The 25,382-nt window shown below is 42.1% G+C and overlaps 1 protein-coding gene and 1 long non-coding RNA gene across 6 annotated transcripts in view; one reads left to right on the forward strand and one right to left on the reverse strand.

Moving 5' to 3' along the window:
• The window catches only part of LOC137340652 (uncharacterized), a 47,458-nt gene extending 34,241 nt beyond the window's left edge, over positions 1–13,217 (reverse strand). The window contains exon 1 of the long non-coding RNA XR_010966844.1: positions 13,109–13,217. This is a non-coding gene — a long non-coding RNA (uncharacterized lncRNA). The remainder of the gene's footprint in view (positions 1–13,108) is intronic.
• The window catches only part of snx29 (sorting nexin 29), a 594,171-nt gene that overhangs the window by 111,741 nt on the left and 457,048 nt on the right, over positions 1–25,382 (forward strand). For all 5 annotated transcript variants that reach the window (XM_068003253.1, XM_068003254.1, XM_068003255.1 and 2 more), the window contains exon 13: positions 1,089–1,217. In XM_068003253.1, the coding sequence (XP_067859354.1) occupies positions 1,089–1,217 (129 nt within the window). The remainder of the gene's footprint in view (positions 1–1,088; positions 1,218–25,382) is intronic.

Consider the following 25,382-nt stretch of genomic DNA (forward strand, 5'->3'; position numbering starts at 1 on the left):
GGTGGGGAAGCAGCGGATGTAGCTGGACGAGTGGTCTTTAAGTTGGTGACAATGAAATCTGGAGTTATTCACAATTGTTAGAGGTGAGGATGGACGGGGCACTGGAGGGAGTTTTAAGGAGCCATTCTGCAGCAGAACAAAAGAGTCTGGGTTTTTCCTTGCCCCAGGATGATCCTCGAATATCGTGCAGTTTTGGCAGAGGAGAGGCTTGATCGTCAAGCCATATCTGGCAATGGATGGCTGTGCTACTTGTGTCAGGTTTGTTTAAGTTTGCACCACACAATCTTTGGAGAACATATCAGGGGAACAACAGGGATAGAAGACAGTAAACATTTTACTGCAGACAGTAAACATTTTACTGCGGACAGTGGCAGCAAAAGTAGAGGTGCGGGAGTGGTTGAGCAAACTAACAGCTTCAGAGGTATTGTGGTCAAAGCCTAGGTAGTAAGGAATTTGAAAGTGTAACTATAAGTGAATTGGGGGAGAATTCTTTCCATGGGTGGATGCAGAAAGAAGCAAGGTTGAAGGAGGGTAGGGAGATGTGAGTGGTGAGGGATACAAGGAGGTGGTTGGAGAAAACCTTATCATTGATGAAGTCCACAGGATTAGAGAACGTAGAGGAGATGGCATAGTTGAGGGGTAGGAAAATTAATATCAAGGGAAAGGTTTAGAGAAGATAGAAGGGCGGTGAATTCAGAGGAGAAAGGGCAAAATGAGCTGAGGCGGATTGAAATTGCCATAGATGAGGAGTTACTCATTGCAGAGGCTGAGGGAAGAAGGAAGGGAGGATATCTGGGGGAGGAATTTGGGTGGGGTTTGAGGGGCGCTAGATGACGGGAAGCATTTATTTTCTTCATTCTCTTGGTAGGTGATAATTTCAATAATTTTTTTCTATTTTGTGGAAGAAATGCTGCTGCAGTCCTCGAAAGAAATAATTTAAAATTTGATTTCCCCATTCCACAAGGAGGCGCGACAACAATTTTCATAAGTTATATAGTATTTGTAAATTCTTACAGCTTCACACTTGCTGCACTAGACAGCCCTCCTTTGGTGGCCTGGTGTAACAGATGGTGCTCCCTTTTTTCCAGATCACTGCGAAACTTACTTGATGGTGAGATGGAACATTCCGCAGCACTCAGGCATGAAATTGACAACCAGAAAAAGAAACTGGCAGAGCAGGAAGAACGACATGCTGCCAAGGTTCAGGCATTGGCAAGGTAGGAGAGGTGTACCAACCTAGGAGAGAACTTATGGAAAGGGAGGAGGGAAGATGTGCATCATATGTTGCATCATTCTGTGAGGGCTATCAGGGTACATGCAGGAAAGTTCACTTTGAGATTGCATTTTGCATTTCCAGTGTGTGGCATGTACATATGGAATCTTGTTAAATGAAGGTGGGAAAGAACAAAAAGTTCCCTCCATGCAAATTTGCTTCTGTTAAACTATATTAGTTGAAGGAGTTACATAAAAGCATATTTGACAGAATATGGAATGCTGCCAATGTTTGTGTTCTTTTGATCTACAAAATATCTATAAAAGTCCAGTGTGCCCTTCCTGTTTATCACACTTGTGCATCACATTTGTTGATGGACTCAAAACAGCAGCAAATTGGAACTGAAAGGGTAAGCAATGTATCAATCAAAAGCAAGATAAATGGCAAGAAAATGGCCAGTGAGAAACACAAAGGACTTTCGAAAACAATCAGTCCTGACAGTCAACTTTTTTGTGGAGAGGTGAGTGAACCAATCAAATTACTTAAAACAGCTTTTGAAGCTGCTGTTTTTTTTTCTCAGCAACTGAAATTTTTGTCAAAAATAAGCTTTAAGACAAAACAAAATCATCAGTATTTCTCAGTAGCATGATTAAATTTACCTGTTGAATTGTTTTTTCTGATTTTACGTTTATTAAAGTTTTTACTTGAAACCCTCAGCCTCCTGAAAAAGCTTTGGCTTTGATAGTTTTGGTCAGAGCTGTGATTCTGTCTATAGAAGGCAGATCCTGAAGTCTGAACATGTGCAGCAGTTTCCCACGACGCATCAGTAACAGCTAACCCAATTGATAGAATGCTTCTCTTCAGTTTTCAACAATATCTTTGGTTGTTTTTAAAATTATGTTAAGTAAAGCTAGAGGACAAATTTTCAAAAGCTCGATTCAGATAATGTTTTTATTGATTGTTTATTGAAACAGGCTGTGTGTGAGAGGGAAAACACATATCCATTTCAAACATGATAGACGACTGATTACATAGCTTTTGGAGCCCTTGTTTGTGTTTGAATTATAAACATTCTACAAAGTGCAGAAAGCAAATCAAGCAGGTGTGTGCGTGTGTGTGCGCACACAGTTTTTCGTCATCTTAAGAACATAAGAAATAGGAGCAGGAGTAGGCGATACGACCCCTCGAGCCTGCTCCGCCATTCAATAAGATCATGGCTGATGATCTACCTCAACTCCACTTTCTTGCCCTATCCCCGTATCCCTTGATTCCCTTAGTGTCCAAAAATCTATCAATGTCAATCTTGAATATACTCAATGACTGAGCAGCCACAGCCCTCGGGTAGAGAATTCCAAAGGTTCACGACCCTCTAAATGAAGAAATTCTTCCTCATCTCAGTCCTAAATGGCCGACTCTTATCTTGAGACTATGACTCCTAGTTCCAGACTCTCCAGCCAAAGGAAACAGCCTCTCAGTGTCTACCCTGTCAAGCCTTCTAAGAATTTTATACATTTCAATGATATCACCTCTCATTCTTCTAAACTCCAGAGAATATAGGCCTGTTTTATTCAATCTCTCCTCATAGGACAACCCTCTCATCCCAGGAATCAATCTAGTGAACTTTCGTTGCACCCCTCTAAGGCAAGTATATCCTTCCTTAAGTAAGGAGACCAAAACTGTACTCGGGCTCCGGTGAGACCACACTTGGAGTGCTTATATAATTGCAAATTGTAAACAATTTTACAACACCAAGTTATAGTCCAACAAATTTATTTTAAATTCCACAAGCTTTCGGAGGCTTCCTCCTTCGTCAGGTGAACGGTGTGGAAATGAAATTTTCGAATCCATCGCATTTTAAAATCACAGAACAATGCCTGGTGATTACTGCCCGTTGCCAAGGCAATCACAGTGAGCAGACAGAAAGGTGTCACCTAAAAAGGCCACCGAATATACAAACCCCCCCAAAAAAAGGAGAAAGAGAGAGAGAAGGAAGACAGTCAATGACCCGTTATATTAAAAACAGATAACATTTGTTCGCTGGTGGGGTTACATGTAGTGTGACATGAACCCAAGATTCCGGTTGAGGCCGTCCTCATGGGTGCGGAACTTGGCTGTCAATTTCTGCTCAACGATTTTGCGTTGTCGTGTGTCTCGAAGGCCGCCTTGGAGTATGCTTACCCGAAGGTCGGTGGCTGAATGTCCATGACTGCTGAAGTGTTCCCCGACAGGGAGAGAACGCTCCTGTTTGGCGATTGTTGCGCGGTGTCCGTTCATCCGTTGTCGTAGCGTCTGCATGGTCTCGCCAATGTACCATGCTCTGAGGCATCCTTTCTTGCAACGTATGAGGTAGACAACGTTGGCCGAGTCACAGGAGTATGAACCATGCACCTGGTGGGTGGTGTCCTCTCGTGTGATGGTGGTATCTGTGTCGATGATCTGGCATGTCTTGCAGAGGTTACCATGGCAGGGTTGTGTGGTGTCGTGGACGCTGTTCTCCTGAAGGCTAGGTAATTTGCTGCGAACGATGGTTTGTTTGAGGTTGGGTGGCTGTTTAAAGGCGAGTAGTGGAGGTGTGGGGATGGCCATAGCGAGGTGTTCGTCATCATTGATGACATGTTGAAGGCTGCGGAGAACATGGCGTAGTTTCTCCGCTCCGGGGAAGTACTGGACGACGAAGGGTACTCTGTTGGTTGCGTCCCATGTTAGTCTTCTGAGGAGGTCTACGTGATTTTTCGCTGTGGCCCGTCGGAACTGTCGATCGATGAGTCGAGCATCATATCCCGTTCTTACTAGGGCGTCTTTCAGCGTCTGTAGGTGTCCATCGCGTTCCTCCTCGTCTGAGCAGACCCTGTGTATTCGCAGGGCCTGTCCTGCCTTCAGGAGAACAGCGTCCAGGAGAACAGCGTCCACGACACCACACAACCCTGCCACGGTAACCTCTGCAAGACATGTCAGATCATCGACATAGATACCACCATCACACGAGAGGACACCACCCACCAGGTGCACGGTTCATACTCCTGTGACTCGACCAACGTTGTCTACCTCATACGTTGCAGGAAAGGATGCCCCAGAGCATGGTACATTGGCGAGACCATGCAGACGCTGCGACAACGGATGAACGGACACCGCGCAACAATCGCCAAACAGGAGCGTTCTCTCCCTGTCGGGGAACACTTCAGCAGTCATGGACATTCAGCCACCAACCTTCGGGTAAGCATACTCCAAGGCGGCCTTCGAGACACACGACAACGCAAAATCGTTGAGCAGAAATTGATAGCCAAGTTCCGCACCCATGAGGACGGCCTCAACCGGGATCTTGGGTTCATGTCACACTACATGTAACCCCACCAGCGAACAAATGTTATCTGTTTTTAATATAACGGGTCATTGACTGTCTTCCTTCTCTCTCTCTCTCTCTCTCTCTCTCTTTTTTTGGGGGTTTGTATATTCGGTGGCCTTTTTAGGTGACACCTTTCTGTCTGCTCACTGTGATTGCCTTGGCAACGGGCAGTAATCACCAGGCATTGTTCTGTGATTTTAAAATGCGAAGGATTTGAAAATTTCATTTCCACACCGTTCACCTGACGAAGGAGGAAGCCTCCGAAAGCTTGTGGAATTTAAAATAAATTTGTTGGACTATAACTTGGTGTTGTAAAATTGTTTACAATTGTCAACCCCAGTCCATCACCAGCATCTCCACATCATATATAATTGCAGCAAGACCTCCTTAATCTCATACTCCAACTCTCTTGCAATAAAGGCTAACATACCACTTGCCTTCCTAATTGCTTGCTGTACCTGCATATTAACTTTCTGTGATTTGTGTACAAGGGCACCCAAATCCCTTTGAATAACAACATTTCTTAGTCTCTCACCTTTTAAAAAATATTCTGCTTTTCTATTCATACCAAAGTGGATAATTTCACATTTCCCCACATTATACTCCATCTGCCACCTTCTCATCCAATCACTTAACCTGCCTTGGCAGCCTCTTTGCATCCTCCTCACAACTTATTTTCCCACTTAGCTTTGTATTGTCAGCCAACTTGGATACATTACACTTGGTTCCCTCATCTAAGTCATTGATATATATTGTAAACAGCTGAAGCCCAAGCACTGATCCTTGCGGCACTCCACTAGTTACAACCTGCCACCCGAAAATGACCCATTTATTCCTACTCCCTGTTTTCTGTCCGTTAACCAATCCTCAATTCATGCTAATATATTACCCCCAATCCCATGAGCCCTAATCCAAATACACTACATCCACTGGTTTCCCCCTTATCTACCCTGCGAGTTACACCCTAAAAAACTCTAATAGATTCGTCAAACACGATTTCCCTTTCATAAAACCGTGTTGAATCTGCCTAATCATATTATGATTTTCAAAGTGCCCTGACTACATTTTCCTGACTATTGATGTCAGGCGAACTGGCCTATAGTTTCCTGCTTTCCCTCTCCCTCCTTTCTTGAATAGCGGGGTTACAATTGCTACCTTCCAATCCATGGGGACCGTCCTGGAATCTAGGGAATTCTGGAAGATCAAAACCAGTGCATCTACTATTTCTGCAGCCACCTCTTTTAAAACTCTAGGTTGTAGGTCCAGGGGATTTGTTGGCTTTTAGTCCCATTAATTTCTCCAGTACTTTTTCCATACTAATCTTAATTACTTAAAGTTCCTCACTGTTATTAGACTTCTGGTTCCCCACTATTTCTGGTATGTTTTTTGTGTCTTCGACTGTGAAGAGAGATACAAAATCCTTGTTTAAGGTCTCTGCCATTTCCTTATTCCCCATTATAATTTCTCCTGTCTCTGCCTTTTAGGGACCCATGTTTACTTTCGCTGGTATGTTGGGAAGGTTTACTTTTACTTGCAGAATCTCTCATAATCTGTTTATATATTTCTTGCTAGTTTAGTCTCATATTCAGCTTTCTCCTTCTTTAACAATTTCTTCGCTGATTTCTAAAACCCTCCAAACCCTCAGATTTACTAATCTTTTTGGCAACATTGTAAGCATCTTCTTTTAATCTAATGCGATGCTTAACTTCTTTAGTTAGCCACGGATGGATCACTTTTCCGCGGAGTTTTTATTCCTTAAGGGAATGTATATTTGGTGAGAATTATGAATTATTTCTTTTAATATTAGCCATTGCTTATCTATCGTCATATCTTTTAATCTAATTTCCCAATCTACCTTAATCAACTCGTTCCTCATGCTATGTTATTGGCTTTGTTTAAATTTAAGACCCTAGTTTTGGATTTAACTACATCACTCTCAAACTCAATATGAAATTCTATCGTATTATGATCAATCCTCCCCAGAGGATCCTTAACTATATGATTACTAATTAACCATGACTCATTACACAATGCTAGATCTAAAGTAGTCTGTTCCCTGGTTGGTTCCTCGACATATTGTTCTTGAAAACTGTCTCGAATGCATTCCATGAATTCGTCCTCCAAACTATTTTTGCCAATTTGGTTTGCCCAGTCTATATGAAGATTAAAGTCCCCTATGATTATTGCATCACCCTTGTTACAGGCTCCTCTAATTTCCTGACTTATATTCTGTCCAACACTGTAACTACTGTTAGGGGGCCTATAAACTACTCCCACCAGTGTTTTCTGCCGCTTGTTATTTCTTAGCTCCACCCTTACTGATTCTACTTTCTAATTGTCTGAGCTAAGATCTTTCCTCACTGCTGCCTTTATCTCATCCTTTATTTATTGGGGCTACCCCCCACTCCTTTTCCATTTTGCCTATCTTTTCTAAAAGTCAAGTACCCTGGAATATTTAGTTGCCAGCCTTGGTCACACTGCAACCACATCTCAGTAATGACTACTAGATCAAACCTGTTTATCTCTATTTGTACCGTTAATTCATCTATTTTGTTGTGAATGCTTCGTGCATTCAGATATAGCGCCTTTAATTCTAACTTTTTACTTTTTTTCCCTGATGTGACCTTAGTCACTAATGCCCTGTCACCTTTGTTAATCACTCTGTCCCTTCTTGACACACACTGCTTGTTTTTACCCAAATCTCTACTCAGCCTTGACTTTTCTCTTTAGACTTATAAATTTGCTCTTACCTGAGCCCTCCCTCCTCCCCCCCCCTTATTAGTTTAAAGCCCTATCTGCCATCTTAGTTGTTTGATTTGCCAGGGCACTGGTCCCAGCCCGATTTAAGTGGAGCCAATCCCAATGGAGCAGCTCCATCTTTTCCCAGTACTGGTGCCAGTGCCCCATGAACTGAAACCCGTGCTTCCTACACCACTCTTTCAGCCACGCATTTAACCATCTAGTCTGTTTGTCCCCATGCCAATGTGCGCGTGGCTCAGGTAGTAATCCAGAGATTATTACCTTTTGAGGTTCTGCTTTTTGATTTGGACCCTAGCTCCTCAAACTCTTTCAGCACAACTTCATTCCTAGTTCAACCTACGTCGTCAGTTCCTACGTGGACCACGACAACTGGATCCTCCCCCTCCTGCTTCAAGTTCTTCTCTAGCTGTGAGGAGATGTCCTTAACCCTGGCACCAGGCAGGCAACACAGCCTTTGGGACTCCCGGTCACGGCTGCAGAGAACAGTATCTTTCCCCCTGACTATACCATCACCTAACACTACCACATGCGTTTTCGCGCCCCCCCCCCCCCACCGAATGGCTTCCTGTACCACGATGCCGTGTTCAGTTTGCCCGTCCTCCCTGCAGCCTTTGTTCTCATCCACACAGGTAGCAAGTACCTCGTACCTGTTGGACAAGGGCAAAGGCTGCGGCTCCTTCACCACTGCACCTGGGGACCCCCTTACTTCCTGACTTGCAGTCACACCCTCCTATCCCTGACCATTAACCAAATCTAAACCACTACCTAACCTAAGGGATGTGACCGCTTCCTGGGTCAAAGTCTTCCCCCTCCCTCATGCATCGCAATGTCTGCACCTCAGACTCCAGCTGAACAACTCTGAGCTGAAGTTCCTCGAGGTTGCAGACACTTACTGCAGATGTGGTTGCCTGGGATCACGCTGCTCTCAACAACTCCGACATGCTGCAGTTAGAGCACATCACCTCCGTTGCCATCCCTATCTAACCTTGTTTTATTTATTTACTTAATTAAAGGTTTTATGAAATTACTTCAGTTTATTAGTTTTTTTTTAAACTAATTTATCTAGTTTAAGTTATTAATTTGATAAGTATTAGCAAGTTATAGGTTCCTAGTTTAAATCACTCCCCTGCAGCCACTTACACTAACTACCAACAACACTTAACCAAACAACTAAATACTTACACTAACTTAACATTAACTACCAATACACTTAAACAAGATACTTATCTACAACTTACTCTCACCGCTTCGCCTTGTTTTGTGATGTTACTTTTTGATTATTTTTTTTCTGTCTGTTTCAGACTCTCCGCCATTGCTCCTTTATACGGGGAATGGGGGGAGGCGGGGTTCCTGTGCTTTCCCTGGGGGGGGGGGGGTGTGGGTGTCTCTCTCTCTCTCTCTCTCTCTCTCTCGCTCCTTCTTTCTCTCCCCTGCTCCTTTATACTGAGCGGTGGCAGGGGGCGTTCCTGTGCTTTCCCTGAGCTGCTCTCGTTCTCTTCCCTGCGGGCCAGTGGGGTGGGGAGGGGTGGGGTTTCTGAGCTGCTCTCTCTCTCTCTCCCCTGCTTCTTTATACTGGGCTGCTGGGGGGGTGGATTCCTGCTCTTTTTTAATTTGAGCTTTCTGTTCTTTCAAAATATAAACAAATTAATTGAATTTTGAAAGTTGCTCAGGCAAATAGGCTCTGTACTCACCTGTCTGAAGTTAATAATTAGAAGTTACTGATAGCTTTGAAAGAGAGAGAGACTGTCTCTCTTTTCCTTCCATTGTTACAGTTAGAAATTAGAATGTTTGTCTCCAGGTATAAGCCGTTAGCATTGACTCATTCTAACTGTCAACAACGCATAGGTGAGGTAATCAGCTGGCTTCAAAACACAATTGATATTATTTTGTAAATTGAAGTAACATTACATGAAGAAAGACACATTCTTCTCCCCCTCTCTCTTCCTCGCCCTCTCTCTTTAAAGTTTATGGAAGGCAAAACAAAGGCTACAACAGGCCTTTCTGACCCAAACACTCAACATGGTTTACTTTAGTAAAACCGTTGAAATTTGTCTTTCAAATAATTTTCGAAAACATATGAGCAGAAACTAAGGGAAATATTTTATCATTATAGCTGGCTCGTCCTGATGCATCCTGGGAAATTAGGTGCACTGCATGTGCGCAGACTGTACAATCCAAATTCAGCTCAGTGTCAAAACTCGGGGCAAGAGTAACAGCTCCAAGCCCAGGCTTTTTGGCAGAGACTGAGGTCTTCACGTAAAAACTTCAATAAAGATATTAAAAGTACAAAAGACAATTTAATTGTGAAATAGGAAATTTTCTTTTTTTTTGTTTCATTTTGTTTAAACTCTTACTTTGAACGTAGAAATTTCAGTTACTGCGGATAGAAGTAGTGGATGAAAATAAAGTTCAGGAAGTATTTTGAGAATATTTTGGAAACCCGTTGGCCAGATTGTCAACTCAGCATTCTGATTGCACATCGGCATTTTCCATAATAAATGTGGGCATAAGAATTTATAATGGTAAACGTTGACACAAAAATTAGTAGCCCAGATGTGAGATTTTTAATATACATATAAATCATTTCTTTTGTTTAACAATATTCAATTTTTTTATGATTAAAAAATAATCACTATCTGTGAATCTGTTTCAGCGACTTAACTTGTGGGGTTAGTAATTTTAATGTAGGATTTGCAAATTAGGGGAAAAAATGTTTTTTCACAGCTGCTGTTAATTTTGTCCTGATTTCTATTAACACCGAAGCAAAGTGTCCTGAAAAGACCTTGGTCAAAATAACAACTGGTAGACGTTGCAAATTCTGGGAGACTTTGATTCTCAGATTTTTGTTCCCTGCTTTAAGCAGTTATTTTTATTACTGCAAAATGCAAAATAGGAAGCGCCACTGAAGTATATGAAAACAAATGAAATACAGCTGATACGGTAGAGTATTCTTTGGTGAGCTTTTGAAATACACATAGTGTTCATAACTTGAGTGAATTTTCAGGAAAAGGTTCCTTTCACCTGCCTCTCCGCCCTCCCTGCACAGCAAAGTTCCCAGTTGTTTGCTTTATGTCCCGGCTTCTTCACATCATTTGTCATAGATTTTGTACTAAATTGTTAAATACAAATACCATTAATTGGCTCAAAAACAGAATGACTGATGAAATTGGCACGCGCAGTGTTCAAGGATGTTATTCAAGAACTGACAAGTGTGACATTGCGGTGAACTGTTGCCTTTGTTTGACATTGAACTGATGCAGAAATAAAGAATAAATTGATTTTCTACTTCAGTGTCAACTATTCCAACATGTCTCAGCTCATTGTTATACCAACTGCTCTGTGGAGCTAGCTATTTTAAAACATATTCTGAGAGGCCTGATTATAGTTGGATTTGTTTCAATATTGCAGTGTTGGAAGGGGTGGAGTGGTAGAAAAAACATTCAGAAACTATTTTGCCACAATGTAAGCTGGGTAGGTAATTAGATCACAGTGCATTGTCGTAATTGCTTCAAAGTTCTCTAAGATTTTAAGAAAGGTTATATCAGGAAAAGTAGTCTTAGCACCTGTCTTTTTATTTATACTCCTTTGGTCATGATATAATATGTGATATAATATGAAGGCCATGTGTGGGGGCTCAACTCAGCATACGAGTGAGGAAATGGAGATAGTGGTGTCATGATTTAAAACACTTTTAAAAAGATCCAATTGTTTACCTAATTGGATTGTTTATATTCCCCATGCGATGTGGAGGATAATATGCAAAGAATAAAGAATATCTTGTCTAAAGGCAAGAAGGATTTCAGTTTAATTATCAAATGGAAAATATTTGAAGGCATAAATTCAATATTTTAACAGCAAATTCCATTTTAGTTCAACAAAGTAAAACCAAGGTACTTCACAAAGACAAAAATGTAACTTTCATATCAAAATGATATTTAGATTACTGCATTTTTGTGCTTGCATTGTTTTAATTTTTTTTAATATATAGAAAGTAGTGAGCTGGACCAGAAAAAAAAATCAAACCATAGAATTGTTAATGCATTTGAAATGCTAACTGCAGCAGTATTACCATCAGCTACTGCTTGCTTTTATATAGTACCTTTAATGTAGAAATCTATTCAAAGGAATCAAAAGAATGGTCCCGAGCCAAAGAAAATGCTAGGCGGGACAACCAAAATCTTGGGCCAAGAGTTGGACTTTAAGGAAAGTCTGTGGAGGAAAGGAAGCTGGAGGGGTAGAGCAGTTTAGGATGGGAATTCCAGACCATGGGACCTAGGTGGATGAAGGCATGACTGCCCGTGGTAGGATGAAAGGAGTAGGGGATGCACAAGAGGCCAGAGTCAGAAGAATGGAGTGTTCAAGGGGTTGTAGGACCGCAGATGGTTACAGAGATGGGGAAGAGTCGAGGCAATAAGAGGCTTTAAACATGAGGATGACCATTTTAAATTGGAGGGATTGGGAGCCATTGCAAGCCAGGGGAGGGATGGGGGGCTGCGGGGATGGATGTGTGACTTGTTGCAGGACAGGATGTGGGCAGCAGAGTTTTGGATGAGTGGAAGTTTATGGAGGGTGGAGATTGGGAGGTTGGAAGTTGGCAGCTTTTTGTGATGATGAAGGAGCTCAGGGATGAATCGGACGCTGGGGTTGCAAACAGTCGGTCAGTCTGAGACAGTGGCTAGGGACGTTAATGGAATCAGCAAGGCTACGAAATTAATGGCAGGGGCCAAAGTCAATGGTTTTGGTCTTCCCAATATTTAGCTGGAGGAACGTGCGGTTCATTGAAGACTGAATGTTGGACAAGCAGTCTGACAGCACCCAGCATTGCAGGGATCAAGAAAGGTGGTGGAGAGGTAGAGTTAGATGTCATCGGTGTACATGTGGAAGCTGATCCCATATCTACAGATGACGTTACCAAAGGGCAGCTTGTAGATGAGGAAGAGGAGGGGGCCAAGAATAGATTCTTGGGGGATTCTGGAGGTAAAGGCTGCGGAAAAAACAGGTACGGATTCGGGAAGCGACAATAAGTTCGTGTACTTTGGAGAGGAAAGGAAGTTAATGGCAGGGGCCAAAGACAATGGTTCTGGTCTTCCCAATATTTAGCTGGAGGAACGTGTGTGGTTCATTGAAGACTGAATGTTGGACAAGCAGTCTGACAGCACCCAGTCGTGCAAGGATCAAGAAAGGTGGTGGAGAGTTGGATGTTGTCCAGAGATAAGGTGGCAGTTTGGAAGGTCAGAGGGGTTGAGGGTGTGTTTTTTTAGGAGCAGGGGTTTTGATAGGGAGAAGGACAGACCCGAGGAGGGAGAATCATTAGTATTGTCATTTTGCAGGAAGGAAAGTTGGGTGGTATTCAGTTTAGTGGGAGCTAGAGGTGAGTCTTATGGATAAGATGAGCTTAGAGAGGGCATGACAGGAGAGGCAAGAGAAACTAGAGAGAGATGTGGATTCAGAGCTTGAGCAGTGGGAATCTAGGTTTTGCTTGGTGGGGAAGCAGCAAAGGTAGCAGAACGAATGATTTCAATCTTAGTAACTAAGTATTAACAAATGCTGGCGATTGTATTCATTGTACTTTCCTGACTGATATTCTGTTTTCCTGCAAAACTTGAAATCTATTGTGCATGCAATTCATAGCAACCTGTGCGAGCTGACATTACTAATGATTCTCTCTTCTCAGGTACTGTCCCTCTCCTTATCAAAACCCCCGCTCCTAAAAAAAAACCCTCTGACCACCATATCCAAACTCCCTTTCCTTTTAAAGTCCATGAACTTATTGTCGCCTCCCAAATCTGTACCTGTTTTTGCTGCAACCTTTAGCTCCAGACTCCCCCAAGAATCTATTCTTGGTTTTCCAAGTTTCGAAGAAAGTTGCAGTGCCCAGGTTCAGTAGCTCACGTTGTCGAACTGTACATTTATTCAGCTTAGTTACCAGCATAAGTCTCCTGGCGTGAAGGGAGTTGAACTCCTGCCAGTAATTAGGTTGACAGGAGATCATTTGTGTTGTGTTGTTTCAGTTGGATTAATGTGTATGCATAGTTAGACTTTCATGTTTTGACGATCTGACATGCACAGATTCCACAGAAATCATTACATGATTGGTGCAGGAGATACTTTGGCTGTCTGAGAAATATGGGTCGAGCTTCAATCGTAATAGTGCAAAGGAAACTAACATCGTCATTGGTTCAGTGGAGCCTTTCATCTGTCCAATGACTACATACTGTGATAAGAGTTTGCTTTGTTGATTTGCAGCTCCAAAAATAATTATCAAATTCAGAATTTCATTATTCAATAAGCTGTGATAAAATTACTGCATTACGAATTTATTTTTGGAGAGAGCTTTACTACGAAGTGATTTATACTCTTCCCCATCGCTGATAATTCACATGTATTTCTTGCCTTGAATTCATGTTGGAGCCGTGGTTGTGAGATGGATTACAATAAGATTATTCCAATCAAAATTCATAGAAACAAGGCTGCATTTAGTTGTTTTCATGCTGATTATTATACTAATTATAACACGTGCCAGTTTGAGGTTTATTTTTATAGTAGTTGATCTATGGCATTGCACACAGCAAATTGGAGAAAATGATTGCTCCCTTACCTGTCTCTGATGTTTTCATGTTAATGTTACTTTCCATCTCTGCTCCTCTCTGCCTCTGTCTTTCTCTTTGTGTTCTCTTCTGCTTCTCTGTCTTTTGGGTAGAACCTAATGGGCGGTATGGTATGGTGTGGTGTGGTGTGGCATGGAAAGGAAGCCACACCACACCACTGGCTGCAGGAAAACTGCCCTAAGTGGCTCCTTTCAGATCCCTTCCCCCAATGCTTCTCACAACCCCTTCAAGCCCATTCCAACCCTCCTTTACTCTCCTTGCCTCCCTTCTCTCCTCTCTCCTCCCCATCTCCTCTGCCTTCCTATCTCTCTCACTAAAAAAGGACTTCAAAATTCAATTTGTTTTTTTAAAAAATCAAATTAGCATGAAGAAAAGTGCTGTTGTCTCACTTTTTCTTTCCCCAGCTTAATGCACTTTCTGAAGTTCATGAAAACCATAAGTTACAAAAAATGTGAAATCAGAAGTCATATTTTTAATTCTCTTTTTTTGGAAAAAAACTCATTGTGCATTTTACCTCAATGAAGTTTTTGAAATTCGTCGTCTTGTTTTTCGAAATTATCTGAAGAGGAGCTAGAGTAAAAAAAGTGCTCGAAGCTAAAGAAAAATATTCCATCAGTATCGTTGACTGAACACTACTGATGTATTCAGGGAAAGTAGGCGTATGCAGAGATTGCACAATTCAAATCCAGCCGACAGACTCACAGCTTTGGGCAAAAATATTAAGTTGGCGCCCAGGCTTTTGGGCGATGCTGAGGTCTTCAAGTAAAAAATGTAATCATGGTCTGAAAAGACAGATAAGATAGTCCAGTGGATAAATTACATATGGAATTACAAAAATTACAACACAGGACATTCGACTCAGCCAGTCCACATGAGCCGTAATCCCATTGCCTGCTCTGTTCCTGTGTTCCTTTGTTCCTCTTTCCTTCAACCACTATTGAACCTATTCTTAAATGTTGACATGATCTCTGCTTCAATCACTAACTCTGGTAGTGTGTTGTACAGCCTCATACTCCTCGATGTAAAAACATTTCTCCGCTCTGTGTCCTAAATCTGTTATATTTATTGTTACATCTATGTCTCCTTGTTCTCGACCACTTAATTACTGGAAACTGTCTGTTTCTAACTCTGTCCCGCCCCTTCCTAATTTTAAACATCTGTCAAATCACCCCATAATCTCCTCTGTAATAACAAAAAAGCCCCAATTTTTCAAGTCTTGCTTTGTTTTTGTATTTTCTCATACTAGGTAGTGTTCTGGTGAGTCTGTGCTGTACCCTTTCTGTTGCCTCAATATCCTTCCTATAGTGTGTAGCCCAAAATGAGACAGTACACCAACTGTAGTCTTACTGAGGTTTTACATGGATTCCCCATTACATTTGGACTTCTATATTCTATACCACTTGCCACGAAACCCAGCATTCGTGAGATTTTTCTAATGGCCTTATCCACTGCTTTTAATGCCTTGTCAACCGACTACTCTTTGCATCATCGAGCTTTCCATTCAAAATAGAATTAAGAACATAAGAAATAGGAGCAGGAGTAGGCCAATTGGCCCCTCGTGCCTGCTCCGCCATTCAATAAGATCATGGCTGATCTGATCCTAACCTCAAATCTAAATTCATGTCCAATTTCCTGCCCGCTCCCCGTAACCCCTAATTCCTTTTACTTCTAGGAAACTGTCTATTTCTGTTTTAAATTTATTTAATGATGTAGCTTCCTGGGGCAGCAAATTCCACCGACCTACTACCCTCTGAGTGAAGAAGTTTCTCCTCATCTCAGTTTTGAATTATTACTTTTATATTTTTTACCAAAATGTACCACCTCACGTTTATGGACATTGAGTTCCATCTGCCACTTTTTGCCTATTCTATCCTCTTATCAATATTCCCTTGAAGTTCCTTTGGTGCTCATAATTATTTACTCTGCTTCCTATTTCAGTATTTTCTGTGACACCGTTCCCTCTAGCCCTAAATCCAAATCATTGATGTACACGTTGAACAGGAGCAATCCCAGAATAGAACCCTGTGGGACACCGCTACTCATTTCAACCACTCTCAGAAACTACCTATGTTCCCTCTAATTTTTTTCGGCCATGCATGGAATGAATTTGGGTTTGTCCACCGATATAAAGGCTGTGTGTGCCACCGTGAAAAAAAAAATCACAACTTTGAATAGAACATCTTTTTAGAAAGCATTATTCAGGGTATATAACAAACAGAACAAATGTACAAAATAAAGGATAATTGTGATAAGGTGAGCTGTCAAAGATTTTTAATTAAACAAAACTGGTTGTAGAAATCTCAGATGCAAACACTGCTGCCAGAGGAATGGGGACATCCTGATTGGTAGGCATGCCAGGAGAGCGATGGAGTTGTTGAGCCTGGACATGACACAAGCTTTGATGTGGTTTTCAGCAGCAAATGGGTTGTGGCAGGGATGAAGGTGGGTGATGTTGTGGAGGTGGAAGTAGATGGACTTTGTGATGGAGATGATTATGGGGTCAGAAGCTCAGCTTGAGGTGAAATAGGACGCCGAGATTGCAAACAGTTTGATTTAACCTGAGGCAGTGGCGGCTCATCCAGGACTGGATGTCGGACAAGCAGACTAATGACACAGAGGCAGTGGAGAGGTCAAGAAAGGTGGCAGAGTGGTAGAGCTGGGTGTTGGTAGCATTCATGTGGAACCTGACACCATTTCTTTGCATGATGTCACCATGGGGCAGCATGTAGATAAAGAAGAGGTGGGAGCCAAGGATAGGACCTTGAGGGACTCCAGAGGTAACGGTGCTGGCATAAGAATTCCACTCATTGCCATTTATGGGATCTTGATGTGCACAAAATGGCTGCTGCATTTACCTACATCTGATGCTATAGAACAGTATGTCTTTCCTTTCACTGCCCTAAAATGGATCATGAATGCTGTAGTGTGATGGGGTTCTTCCTGGCCCCAGGATGCTGTGTTGTGCTGTGCTGCCACACAGTGGGCACATATAATATCTATGTATCCTGCATATTATGTCAAGATTACACTTATTGTAGATCCCAAGACAATGAACGCCAATTCAAAGCTAGAACAAATCATTAACAATTGAAGAAATTGGCCGAGTAATATATCAAATACTTAAAACTTTCAGAAGGAAACTACTAAAATCCAGAATGTATTTCATTCGTCTACCTTTAAAACATATCAAAATAATGCACTTTATTGATTTTAAATTTTCATAAAGGATGTAAAAGAAGTACATTGACTAGCAGATAAGGTCACAGCTTCATCATAGCTCCATCTAAACATTTCAGGTCATTTAGAAAGAAAAGTGTACCGATTACAAACCTTGCATCTGAAGAGGCTGATTCCATTGAAAATATACACACAGAACATTATTGTTTTAAACAAAAAGTCAAGCATTGGAAAATTAACTTTGTCTCAGTTATTCACAGCCAGTGATATGGCTCAAGAGTTCTATGGTTGTTCTTAGCTGCCATGCTAGTTGTGCATTCACTAACTTTTCTATACTGTATTATTAGCAGGAATATATTGTAAATGATGCAAGCAATGAGCTTACCTTTTTACAGGATAGAAAAATTGCATATCTCTCTTATCCCTTGAATGATGTATCTCGAACAGCAGCCTTAGTGTAGGTAGGAAATAGTTTTCTTGAGGCATGCAACTGTAAACAAGCTTGATTGGACACCCAATGGGCTCTTCACTCTCCACTCGTATTAGAGGTACATTGCCATAATAGATGTGCAACTTATTGGACTTATGAGGGGAGCTTATTATTATGACATTTAGTTCTGGCCTCTGTCTCACAATGTCTTTCATAAGACCCAGTAGCACATCTGTAGAAACAGTTCTTTTGTAAGTTTCATCTATGATGATAACTCCATAGTGTTCTCTGAGAGGATCTGACATCTTCTGTAGTAGCATACCATCTGTGCTGTACCTATAACATTAAGATATTGTTGTTTAGCTCTCTCAATCTGAGCTTGCTCAAAAAGGAAGAAGGGGAAGGGTTAGAAGTTACTCCGATTTTTACTTAATTTATTTTCCCCGACAACAGAGCACCTCCCCTCCTCCCACATGCATATCTTTTAAGCCTGTGAGGACTGCAGTAGAATTATTGAAAGTAAAATTATAATGAGTTTTAAATGTAAAGAAAACTGTGAATTAATTTTGTGCATGGATGGAATGGTTAAGTGCGTGGCACACAACAGACTGCTGCGCGGCAGTGCACACGCACAACTTAGAGGGAACAGTGGAAACTACCCTAAACTCATCCTCTCTCTTTCCTCCTTCTAACTAGTTTTTAATCCAATTTGCTACCCTCCTCCTAATTCCATACCTTTTTTTTTATTCATTCACGGGATGTGGGCGTCGCTGGCGAGGCCAGCATCTTTGCCCATCCCTAATTGCCCTCGAGAAGGTGGTGGTGAGCCGCCTTCTTGAACCGCTGCAGTCCGTGTGGTGACGGTTCTCCCACAGTGCTGTTAGGAAGGGAGTTCCAGGATTTTGACCCAGCGACAATGAAGGAACGGCGATATATTTCCAAGTCGGGATGGTGTGTGACTTGGAGGGGAACGTGCAGGTGGTGTTGTTCCCATGTGCCTGGTGCTCTTGTCCTTCTAGGTGATAGAGGTCACGGGTTTGGGAGGTGCTGTCGAAGAAGCCTTGGCGAGTTGCTGCAGTGCATCCTGTGGATGGTACACACTGCAGCCACAGTGCGCTGGTGGTGAAGGGAGTGAATGTTTAGTGTGGTGGATGGGGTGCCAATCAAGCGGGCTGCTTTATCTTGGATGTTGTCGAGCTTCTTGAGTGTTGTTGGAGCTGCACTCATCCAAGCAAGTGGAGAGTATTCCATCACACTCCTGACTTGTGCCTTGTAGATGGTGGAAAGGCTTTGGGGAGTCAGGAGGTGAGTCACTCGCCGCAGATTACCCAGCCTCTGACCTGCCCTCGTAGCTACAGTATTTATATGGCTGGTCCAGTTAAGTTTCTGGTCAATGGTGACCCCCAGGATGTTGATGGTGGGGGATTCGGCGATGGTAATGCCATTGAATGTCAAGGGGAAGTGGTTAGACTCTCTCTTGTTGGAGATGGTCATTGCCTGGCACTTGTCTGGCGCGAATGTTACTTGCCACTTATGAGCCCAAGCCTGGATGTTGTCCAGGTCTTGCTGCATGCGGGCTCGGACTGCTTCATTATTTGAGGGGTTGCGAATGGAAATGAACACTGTGCAGTCATCAGCGAACATCCCCATTTCTAACCTTATGATGGAGGGAAGGTCATTGATGAAGCAGCTGAAGATGGTTGGGCTTAGGACACTGCCCTGAGGAACTCCTGCAGCAATGCCCTGGGGCTGAGATGATTGGCCTCCAACAACCACTACCATCTTCCTTTGTGCTAGGTATGACACCAGCCACTGGAGAGTTTTCCCCCTGATTCCCATTGACTTCAATTTTACTAGGGCTCCTTGGTGCCACACTCGGTAAAATGCTGCCTTGATGTCAAGGGCAGTCACTCTCACCTCACCTCTGGAATTCAACTCTTTTGTCCATGTTTGGACCAAGGCTGTAATGAGGTCTGGAGCCGAGTGGTCCTGCCGGAACCCAAACTGAGCATCGGTGAGCAGGTTATTGGTGAGTAAGTGCCGCTTGATAGCACTGTCGACGACACCTTCCATCACTTTGCTGATGATTGAGAGTAGACTGATGGGGCGGTAATTGGCCGGATTGGATTTGTCCTGCTTTTTGTGGACAGGATATACCTGGGCAATTTTCCACATTGTCGGGTAGATGCCAGTGTTGTAGTTGTACTGGAACAGCTTGGCTAGAGGCACAGCTAGTTCTGGAGCACAAGTCTTCAGCACTACAGCTGGGATGTTGTCGGGGCCCATAGCCTTTGCTGTATCCAGTGCACTCAGCAGTTTCTTGATATCACGTGGAGTGAATCGAATTGGCCGAAGACTGGCTTTCGTGACGGTGGGGATATCGGGAGGAGGCCGAGATGGATCATCCACTCGGCACTTCTAGCTGAAGATGGTTGCAAACTTTTCCAATAGTCTCCTGAGTCGTACCTTGTCAAAGGCTTTCTGAAAGTCCATGTACACCACATCCACTGCATTTCCTCCATAGTAATTTCATCTTTAATTAAAGATTTCAAAATTTTTCTTGCCAAAGATGTTAAACTGACTTTCCCGTTCTGTCTCTTTTTGAAAATGGGTACATTGACTGCACTGCAATCTTGCGGCATACATCCAGTCTTGTGGAACCTTGAAAAATAATTTCTTAATAGCCCCATCATGTTATTGTGAAATATGTAATTTTTTTGAATATTTTATTTTGGACCTTAGAAATTTTACTAACAGGATAAAAAAGGGCAAATGAAAAAATATTTCAGGAAAGAGGCACTGAAAAAGTGCAACTGTTGCACACAATGTTCTGCTATGTTGTGTGCTACTAATCGATTACAGTAATTTGCAGTATCACTCAAACAGACCACAAGGATGTTTGGTGTCTAAAATTTAAAAAATTCAAACTGATGCAGTCAGGATTGAGGTTGAGGCATGTCAGGACAGAGTGGAGAGATTTACTCTGTACCTGGAGCGTGCTAAATGTGACTTAGAATTGCTTGATGGTGATACTCGGTACTGGAAATGGAAAATGTATTTCATCCTCTAGTACTGACCGCTCTCATGTTGATGAGCAGAATTTTTTTTTGAAAGATGTGTTTTGATACCTGGGTATTGAAAGGGTTTATTATAGCAGTATACAGCAGCCCGTTTGTTCTCTTTAAACTGTCAATGAAGAATAATTAAGTTATAACTACCCATTATAACAGCAGTCATTATCACCTATCTTAACTTTATTTACATATTACTAACAAATGGGCACTTTGTATGCAGTGTCTGTGTACCTGATAAATGAAGTGTTTAATAGCTAGATAAGAGGTAAAATTGAACAGCATTATATTCCACAGTAATCAATATGGTCTTACTATCCTCCAAAGGACTGTCTGGAACAAAAATGTGGTACAGCTGTGCTTATTATATATGGTTTATGAACTGCTTCAGTTGGCAGACAGAAATATGATGAAATAATGTGCTCTGAATAATTATGACTGCAATACCAGAATATTCCTTTGTGGCCTTGGAACGAATTGAATTATTTTCAAAGCCTAGGCTTCAATAGTTAATATATTTTTGACTAGTAAATGTAATGCATAATGTATTTCTGGGGAAGAAGGGATCCTGACCTTCATATCATGCATTCAACAACTCTTATCTTTCTGGGCAGAAATACACTCAGGGCTGAAGCTTTGTACAATTTGTTGCAAATGCAACTGAATTAAATTATCTTTGACCTTATTCTGTGCTGTCATCGCAATTTGTATTTGTATTTTTAACATAAAAAGCATATCTAAATCAGAATGCTAAGAGATCAACGAGATCACAGAGCTGTGGGGGAGGAGAGGGACAAGTCAGAATAAAAATCCACATAATTGTTTACCCGAAGATAAGGGAAGGTGCTGTAAAAAGCCCTTGGTCTAAGAGGAGTCCAATAAGAGTCTGACGAAGCAACTGGTTATATAATAAAAAGGATGGCAAGCTGTTGAACTACTGGGGAACCTCAAAGCAGAGGGAGATCATCACCACTAGGTGCTCACGCACATGTACTTACAGTTGGGGTAGCCTCTTAATGATTAAGAACTAGAACCACGGCTGATTATTCAGTCTCTAACCCAGCGGCATTGAGATGAGTTGTGGGGCCCCTAACGCTATCCCGGTGGAGATCACTTACTCAGCATAGATTGAACCTTGGACCTCATTGCCTTAACCATGTTAGCTATTGGAGAAGCTAGAGTGCACTTTTAATAGGGAGGGTAAAAGAAGTGGCTGAAAAACAGTGTGCCAAAATTGGTGCCACATTTGCAGGGCAACAGTGACTACATATCAAAAGTAATCCATTGTTTGCAAAGTGTTTTGAGACATTCTGAGGACAGAATAAATTGCTATATAAATGCAAGTTCATCCTTGTAAGTAGTGAATTGCTTCTTCATCACTTACTTGCATAGAGCTTCCTTATCGTCTGTGATTGCCAACATTGGTGGAATCAAAAAGGAAATTTTCTTCAAAAAAAAAGTGCAGGCACAATTGTATTGAGTTTTATTTTCCCAGTCACTAAGAAAGCTTCACATAGGTGATGAAACTACTTCAAAGTCTGAACAGGGAAAGTGGGACAACTTTAGTACCTCTTGTTGACAACAAAAGCATTTTTGGCTGATGCTACTTATGGTGGCAGTTGAAGTGAAGGCAGAATCCAGATTTGTGATTTTGGGTTCCATAAAACCACCCTAAAGGCTGATATCTGAAATGCTGAAGGCAACAAAGTCGTCACTTTTACAGTGCTATAATAAGGGGGCTGTTAAATGCTGAAAGGGCTATTCAATGCAGGAGGTTAACATGATTCCCATATTTAGGGCATTTCAAAACTAATTGGAAATTTACTTTGGCTATTGCTGTGACTTCTATAATGCCAATCAGCATCCTTGCAGGTTTAGTAAAATAATGGCACAGCAAGAAATATCATGGTTTGGGTTGGTGGGGGAGGGGGTTGGGTGTCAAGGTACATTAAAATGATGATCTTCTTTGTTGCAGTATATTTCATATTAATGACTTCGTGCATTGCAATGAAAATGTAAGTTTTTAATGGCCGGGATTTCCTGGGCCGTACAGCTATAACAATGTCAAAATTACACCTAACAGAGACTTTCCATGAAAGATCTCTGTGTATAGTCAAGGCAAATCAACTAGTCTTTGACTGGGGACCGTGAGAGGTTGGAGGCTGCATACCTGCCTTCATAAAAAGAGGAAACATGCTAAGGGGAAGTTAGGATATGGGAGAAATGATCCAAATTATTTAAACAAACATTCTTGCCCTTTGGCAGGGATGAAAGTATTCTACACAAAAATCTTAGCTGGAAACCAATTACTTGAGGAATCGCTGTCCCACATTTGTGTGTTCCATGGTAGTAGAGTTCAAAAGCTTGATGTCACCCTGTAGACTCCCCATTTAAGATTCAAATCTCAGTAAATTCTCTGAAGGCTTACCATGAAACACCAAATTACACTGGGGTCTGTATATCTGACAACCATTCACTACTTGTGAATTACAGAAGAGAATTTAATTCAAGAATAAACAGAAGCTGCACATTCAGTGATGAAATGACTTTTCTTATTCATTGTATAATTCTTGACAGATTAAGTATAAATGAATTGCGCAGGACATACAGATGACCCAGAAGATTAATTCAAAATTAAATGTTTATAATTTATTAAAGGCCAGACTACATAAAGTGATAAAGGTAATATAAACACTCCAAGTAATAATAAAATAACTGATATAATTAAAACAGGAGTGATTTAAAAAATAAGAAAAAGTGTGGTAGGTCATAAAGTGTGAAAAAAACACCATCAGGGCATAATGCTAGGGTGGGGATTGTTAGCCAAATAAGCATTCTGTACAAAATGCACGTTGCATAAGGAATAAAACAAGTGAATTGGAAGCACGTATTCCGCTGTAGCCAATACAGAGACCTGGCTACAAGCTGGGCGTTACTCGGAGCCTAATACTCGAGGCTATAAGGTCTTCAGAAAGGACAAGGTAATTGGGAAAGGAGGAGTAGCAATATTGATAAAAGACACTATTACAACAGTTGGAAGAAGGGATATCACTAAGGGTGAGCAGGCAGTGGGTAGAATTAAGGAACAGCAAAGGATACAAGACTCTGGTGGGAGTTGTTTACTGACCTCCTGATAATAGAGATGTATACTACATCTATAGAGATGTAGTACCTCTACAAATGCAGAGGTAAGAGAAGCATGTAGCAAAAAGAAAGTGGTTATAATGGAAGATTTTAATTTTCACACAGACTGGGAGAAGCAGAACAGCTCAAGTTGTAAAGGCTTCTAAAGTGTATTTGGGACAGTTTTCTGTAATAATGGCCTGGATTTTGGCTTGGAGCCGGGAAGAGGGCGGAGTGGGTGTGAAGTTTATTGGATGCGAAACCGGGAAGTGGAATTGGCGGGTCGGAATCTGCGATCGCAACTCAATTGAAGGATAAAAATGTTACTTCCAGATTTTGTGCCCGGCAGCCAGCCAGATTGACAGGCTGGCTATGTGTCAGGTGGGAAAGCAGCCGGGGAGATAGCAGAGTCCTCGGGGTTTATTTGGGGAGTTCGGGGAGAGATCGGGATCTTTGGCAGTCGGATGGTGGAAGTCGGGGAGAGATCGGGATCTTCAGGGGTTGGATGGGGGCGGTGCCAATCATGGGGGGCGGAGAAGTTGAGTAGTCGGTCTTTGGGGGAGGTGAGAAGTCGGCCATTGGGGGGTTGTTGGACATCGGGGAGGGGTCGGCCGATCGCGGGGGTCGATCACAGCAGGTAAGTTTGTTGGGCCTGGAGGAAACACTCCTGCACCTCCTGGCCCACAAGCAGTGTAATAAAGGCTCTTACCTCATGCCCCGGCCCTTCTCTCCTCCTTTTCACTGGTGAGATTCATGAGCCAAGGCAAACCCGCGCGGGAGGTGTTAAATTTAAAGTTAAGTCAAATTGGTCTTTTTAAATTGAATTCAATGTCTCACAAGGACATTAATTGATGCTATAAATACGCACCTGCCTGAACTAATTAAGGTCCCGACTGCGGCGTGTAGTTTACTCTCATGCATCCAAACGGGCCTGGGTTAAACCCGGAAGTGGACATGTTAGAGCAGGCTTGTGGTCACGCTCCAAAAATCAAATATTTTAACTACCCACCCGTCCCCAACCCACCCGTTCTTGGGGATTAAAATTCCCCTTAATATATTTTAGAACCGACAAGGGAACGTGTCATACTAGATTTAAATGAGTGTGCAAAACTGTGGCAAGTGGAGTGCAATGAGAGGAAGTGTGAGATCAAAACTTTGGATCCAAGAAAGAAAAATCTGACTGTTTTGTAAATGGATAGAAACCAGGAACTGTGGAAGAGCAGAGAGATTTAGATGTCCATGTACACAAATCACTAAAAGCTAGTGGGTAGATACAAAAAGCAATCAGAAATGCTAATGGAATAGTGACCTTCATCTCACACGGGCTGGAGGAAGTTATGCTTCAGTTGTATTGATCCTTGGTCAGTCCCCATATGGAGTACTGTGTTCAGTTCCGGGCACTGCAACGTATGAAGGACATATAGGCCCTGAAGGGGTACAGTGCAGATTCACCAGAATGATATCTGTGCTTAAAGGGTTAAATTATGAGGACAGGTTGTATAAACTTGATGTATTCCTTTGAGTATGGAAGATTGAGGAGTGATCTAATTGGGGTGTTTAAAATGTCCTCCCAGTTCAGGCATACGTTGCAGCCGCATCGCTGCCTTCGCGCCCAAAACCAAGTGCCAACTAATTTTTACCCCACTGACTCGAGTCT

This window comes from Heptranchias perlo, chromosome 22 (genome assembly GCF_035084215.1).
Source record: "Heptranchias perlo isolate sHepPer1 chromosome 22, sHepPer1.hap1, whole genome shotgun sequence".
Lineage (NCBI taxonomy): Eukaryota > Metazoa > Chordata > Chondrichthyes > Hexanchiformes > Hexanchidae > Heptranchias > Heptranchias perlo.